Below are 5857 nucleotides of genomic sequence, written 5' to 3'. Positions count from 1 at the left end.
TTCAGAAGATACCGTTGTATTCACGGTATTTTTGTTTGTACACATTACATTCATAAACATCAATGTTATACTGACATTCTTCTGTGGCAAAAATTTGTATCTATAGAACATTCCAAAGCTAAATACAAAAGTGGTTTGGTACTTAGGCCAATATTATCATATGGATTAGGTGAGAGAAATGCTTTCAAAGAGATGTGGTGAGAATTCCCACATTTGAACTATTTAACTTGGAGGGGGGGTGGGCACAGAAAGGTTTTTGTGTCCTCATTGAAATTACTTTTTAATAATTTTGTTTGGGAAAACACTGTATTCTATACGATAAAAACACACACAGAGACATTACTCAGGTAAACCATAGAATCATAGAATGGTTAGAGTTGGAAGGGACCTTAAAGATCATCGAGTTCCAACCCCCCTGCCATGGGCAGGGACACCTCCACTAGAGCAGGTTGCTCAAAGCCCCATCCAGCCTGGTCTTGAACACTTCCAGGGATGAGGCATCCACGGCTTCTCTGGGCAACCTGTTCCAGTGCTTCACCACCCTCACAGTAAAGAATTTCTTCCTAATATCTAATCTAAATCTCCCCTCTTCCAATTTAAAACCATTACCCCCCTTGTCCTGTCACTACATTTCCTGACAAAGAGTCCCTCTCCAGCTCGCCTGTAGGCTCCCTTCAGATATTGGAAGGCTGCTATGAGGTCTCCCTGGAGCCTTCTCTTCTCCAGGCTGAACAACCCCACCTCTCTCAGCCTGTCTTCATAGGAGAGGTTATCCATCCCTCTGATCATTTTTGTGGCCCTCCGCTGGACCCATTCCAACAGGTCCATGTACTTCCTGTGTTGAGGGCTCCAAAGCTGGACACAGTATGCCAGGTGGGGTCTCACGAGCACAGAGTAGAGGGGTAGAATCACCTCCCATGACCTGCTGGCCACACTTCTCTTGATGCAGCCCAGGATGCGGTTGGCTTTCTGGGCTGCCAGTGCACATTGCCGGCTCATTTTGAACTTCTCATCCACTCATCCACTCTCATCCAAAATGAACTTGCTAAAATAAAATTAGCAAACTTAACACTGAGAGGGTTTGGGTTTCTTTTGTCTTGTTTTGTTTCAAAATTACTGTCTGTTACCTACAATATTCAGCTTCCAGCAAAAAGATGCATTTTTGAGAATAACACTGTCAGCACAGAGGAATCCCAAAGGGGTTTGAGGGTTGCTCTCAACAGGTGCTGCGCATATGAATGAGACAAACAGCTTCACATCTTCCAAAGCCAAAATGTATTTTTAAATTGAAGGCTGCCCTCTGATATAATTTAAAATAGCTCTCTATCTTAGGAAAGGTTTATGATTAACTGATACATTTTTTTGTGCTTTCTACCAGTGCCTGTTAATGACCACATTTGGATCTTCAGATTTTCCACTGTGTACTTTTTGTCTGCAGAAAACCTTGGACTAGAGATAAGGCCATTTCAGAAAATGTATTTCTAGCAGCTCCCGCTGACACTCCACCAGTCTGGTCTTGAGGCTGTGGCAAGATCATGAAATTCATACTGTTTCTCGCCTTTGTCGGGGTGGCTGGTGAGTATGTTTTTTACTTCTGATTTTGTAATTTCTAAGGAAGCGCTTTCTCTGAGCAAATTTAGAGGGTAGTCTATTGTGGAAAGGGAAGTCCGCTTTCACCTCGCAACAATTTTAAGGCAGAGCACTCCGACTTCTTCTGACTATGTCTGCTCACAATTGCTTGTGTCACAAAATGGGGAATGAATGCCCTCATAGGGATTCTTGAGCTAGGAATACTGAAATGAGCCCATGGCTTGAAAAAAAGACTGTCTCTGCCTTAAGGACTATCAAGTATAAAGATAACCCCCCTGGCCCAGGAAGTCCTGAAGCTGCTGTAAAGTTTTGGACTATGAGCGAGTACTCGCTCACCACTGCTGAGTTTTTAGAGAAGGAGAGCCTGCAAGTGAGATGCTTCAGTCAGCCACAGGGGCACGGGATTCCTTACGCCAGATGTTGACATATGCCACTTCTTATCTTCCAGTTGCCTTCCCCATCAATGCTGATGATGATGATGACAAGATCGTGGGAGGCTACACCTGTCCAGAGAACTCTGTCCCCTATCAGGTGTCCCTGAATTCCGGGTATCACTTCTGTGGAGGTTCCCTCATCAACAGCCAGTGGGTCCTGTCGGCTGCTCACTGCTACAAGTCGTGAGTGCAAACAATTATATTCTTCCTTAACCTACTTCTTTCTTCCAGTTCACTTCTAGCAGGAATTCTGAGCTGTGAGATCCAAATCTGTAAGTGACTTTGTTCTGACAGGGGACAACCAAGGAATGGGTGGCTCATGCAGGAAGCTGGGCTGAGGCATCACGAGGGCTTTTCCACTTTGGCCAACATTAGTGTGAATGCAGAGCACTTTCTCAAATGACAATGTCATAACCTAGCAACGAGTTACAGGCTGTGATTTCTTATAAATTGGATTAAAATTAAATTGCTACAACTTAGTAACTGGAGAACAGAAAGGGGAGTGAGGTCAGGGCGACAGCAGTTTGCCTCTTTCCAGAATGTTTGTATAAAGCACGGTTATGAATTCAACTTGTCCCAGCTCAGCCAAAGAAACTTGCAGAAATTCACCACCTGCACTGGGGGAGTGGGTAAGATCCCAGGGTCTTACCCTGAGTCCATTGTATTGCAGGACCATAAAGAGAACCTGCATGAAAACAGCTCCTACGATAGCCATGTTGAAGCGAGGGCAGAGGGTGACGGGGAGGTTCTTCATAACCTGTCAGTGGCAGTAAAGTGTATGCATTCCTTCTCTTTTCCAGGCGCATCCAAGTGCAGCTCGGGAAACATAACCTGGAACTCACAGAATCCACACAGCAGTTAATTAATTCAGCTAAAGTCATCCGCCACTCTGGCTACAGCTCCTATACACTGGACAATGACATTATGCTCATCAAGCTTTCCACAGCAGCGCAGCTCAACCGGGCTGTCCAAACAGTTCCTCTGCCTACCAGCTGCGTGGCCACAGGCACCACGTGCCTCATCTCTGGCTGGGGCAACACCCTCAGCAGCGGCAGTGAGTATCTGTGGGAACGTACAGCATCGTGAGGGCTGGGAGACACTCTAAGACCTCCAGTTAACACCAAACAGTACAGGGTAGAGCACAGAGAGGTGCTGTGGGACAGGCCTTTTCGGCTGATCAGTCTCTGTAGGACAGTAACCATTTAACTGCCCCAAAGGAAATCTGCTAGAAGGTCTTTCCTCTTGTTCTGTGGGTCAAACAGGGACTCACTTAAGTCATCCATGTGCTGTTCACCAGCATGTTCACGTCGTTGTAAATTTTGTGGCCTGGTGCTATCAGCTGTGCAGCGCCAAGCACGAGCAATTTAACTCATGTCCATAGAGCTGTCAGTTCTCTGAGACCAAGATCAAAATCTGGTGGATCTCAAATAACTGCAAGAGAGCTCCGTTCTCTTACATCGATGGTCAGAGTTGTGGATGGTGACTGGTGTCTAATCCACTGACGACAACTAAACCTGCCCCAGAGGAGAGCACGGTTTTCCTGAGGCACAGGTTTCCTCCAGCATGTGAGCTACAAGAATAGCTCTTGGCTCCACACTTGCCGGTTGAAGATTTTCTAGGTATCAGAAAAATTATCGTGGCTGCAGTTCCATCTAAAGAAAAGGAATCTGTGCTGTGATGACTGCTCAGAGGAAAAATGTCGACTGCTAAAACAGGATGTTCAGTGATTACTTTTCTGCTAAGAAAGATCTTCTCCAGGCTCTGAAATAAACTCAGAGATGTCATCAACTACCTCCCTCTGTTTTCTTCTAGGTTACTATCCAGACACCTTGCAGTGCCTGCAGGCCCCTGTACTCTCCCAAACCGACTGCGAAGAAGCCTACCCTCGGAAAATTACTAAGAACATGATGTGTGTAGGATTCCTGGAGGGAGGCAAAGACTCCTGCCAGGTAAAATATCTGCTTCTCCTTTCCCATATGTTCCTCTCCTGCTTTTTGCTAGTAGAAGAGGCCGTCGTATTGGAGAATCTGCTATTCTCACTGCACTGGCATATCTGACCGCTGTATTTTTGAACAGCAGAGAGTTGGGGTGAAAGTAGCTTGTTGAGTGAGGCTGGATCTTTTTCCACTCAGTCAGTCATTGTCCCTTTTGTGAGACGGCGAATACCTCAGCCCTAAACTTCCACACATAGACTATGCCACCTCCTGCGCCTTAGGTTGTTGAAAAGGAAGGAGTGCAGCACCAGAGAGTCAATACCAACCACGGTGACTTTAGAGCTTAGGACACAAGTGTTAATTTTGGACTCACCAAAAATTAGATAGCCAGTATGCCAAGATCCAGGTAATCTGGAAAACGAACACACCTGACAACTGCTCTGCGTTTTACTTGTGCCTGGCTCCATGGAAATATTTGGAAGAATAACGTTTAAGACATACATATCCTAAGTGTCTGCCAAGGACTGCATCCGTCCAAGCCAGGCAGCTTACTCATCCTTAGCTGTGGTGCCCTTGGAGCTAAAGTGAGGCACAGGAGCATCAGGTGGTAATCAGAAATGACCTTTGTAGAACTTCTGTGCAGAGAAAGCCCAATGGAGCTCCCTTGAACGTCGGTGATTTCTGGGATCTCTGGCTCATCACTTAACGCTGATACCATTTGCTCAATATCCGTGTCCTTTATGTGCACAGGGGGATTCCGGCGGTCCAGTGGTCTGCAATGGTGAGCTCCAGGGTATTGTTTCCTGGGGTATTGGATGTGCGCAGAAAGGCTATCCCGGAGTTTACACCAAGGTTTGCAATTACGTCTCCTGGATTGAAAAAACTATAGCTGCCAACTGAGACCTGTTTTCTTCTCCTCATCATTTTCCTCTGTTTTGGGACTGAACATACCAAAATGATCAAAAAATAAAGACTTTCAGGCACCCATTCTCTGTGCAACATTTCTCTGCGTACTTCCATAGGCCTATGGTATGGAGGACAGAGGCAGGGAATCTCATTCTGGGGAAAATATTTAATATTTGTAGCGCCTCTCAACTAGCAGGATCTTGGAACATTTTGCAGACTCATCTTCAGGAGCCTTTCAGTCAGCTACAGGCAGCCATTTCTGGAGCAGAACATCTTTTCTGTTTATCAGCATGCCCTCAGGTGCTACAAAACTGCCTAGAAAAGCCAACAGAGTGCACTGAAATCAAACAGGCTGCAGACTCCTACTGTAGATAGAAAACAGCAGGCAGCAACACAAATGCTCCCCATGGCCCCCACTCCCACCCCCAACCATATGACTGAACATTCCCTAGTGGAACCCCCCTGAAAGCTCTACCTGGGGAATGAAGCAACCTCTTGCTAGGGCTTGTTCTCTTCATGCACTAGTGCCACTGGGGCTGCTCTCTATACCTTTTTGCTCAGTTAACTGGCCATGCTGGTCTTGTCTAGTTTTCCTGCAAGAGCCAAAAGGACAGAGATGTTCCTGGGTTCTGGTTTTAACTCTCCTTAACCCCAGCTGGCACTGGAATTGAAAGTCCATGAAAAAGCTGCCAAGTTGCCAATAGGCTCTGTAGCTGCCTCCTAAAAAAGAAAAGGGAAATAGTTTCAGCAAAATAAAAGGACAGAAAAAACAGAGATCAGGTGAAATGGGGAGAAATTTAAAATAAATCCAACACTGGAGGAAATGGAGAGAAAAGAGAAGAGCAAGGCATGAAGGAACAAGTTCCATTTGCCTACAGACAGGTTTGTGCCCAGCCCTCTCAGATGCTTTGTCACTGAGATACCTCCTGGAAGATTAATAGGTGCCTGAGTCACTGAGACAGGCACAATCTACAAACAGGATCACACCATGGC

The 5857-nt window shown here is 46.0% G+C and overlaps 1 protein-coding gene across 1 annotated transcript; it reads left to right on the top strand.

The window, feature by feature from the left end:
* Window positions 1-1535: 1535 nt before the first annotated feature.
* LOC141465003 (trypsin I-P1-like) lies at window positions 1536-4858 on the top strand. Its single transcript, XM_074148216.1, has 5 exons — window positions 1536-1575; window positions 2039-2207; window positions 2825-3078; window positions 3837-3973; window positions 4709-4858. Exons 1-5 carry the CDS (start codon window positions 1536-1538, stop codon window positions 4856-4858), a joined length of 750 nt encoding a protein of 249 aa, XP_074004317.1.
* Window positions 4859-5857: the final 999 nt, after the last annotated feature.

This window comes from Numenius arquata, chromosome 1 (genome assembly GCF_964106895.1).
Source record: "Numenius arquata chromosome 1, bNumArq3.hap1.1, whole genome shotgun sequence".
Lineage (NCBI taxonomy): Eukaryota > Metazoa > Chordata > Aves > Charadriiformes > Scolopacidae > Numenius > Numenius arquata.
This window is presented reverse-complemented; position numbering and strand designations above follow the sequence as displayed.

Excerpts from the sequence above, each read along its gene's own strand:
- LOC141465003 (XM_074148216.1), top strand. The coding sequence starts at position 1,536 with ATGAAATTCATACTGTTTCTCGCCTTTGTCGGGGTGGCTG. Across the intron at positions 2,208-2,824 it reads GCTGCTCACTGCTACAAGTC|GCGCATCCAAGTGCAGCTCG; the intron begins GTGAGTGCAAAC and ends TCTCTTTTCCAG. Across the intron at positions 3,079-3,836 it reads CAACACCCTCAGCAGCGGCA|GTTACTATCCAGACACCTTG; the intron begins GTGAGTATCTGT and ends GTTTTCTTCTAG.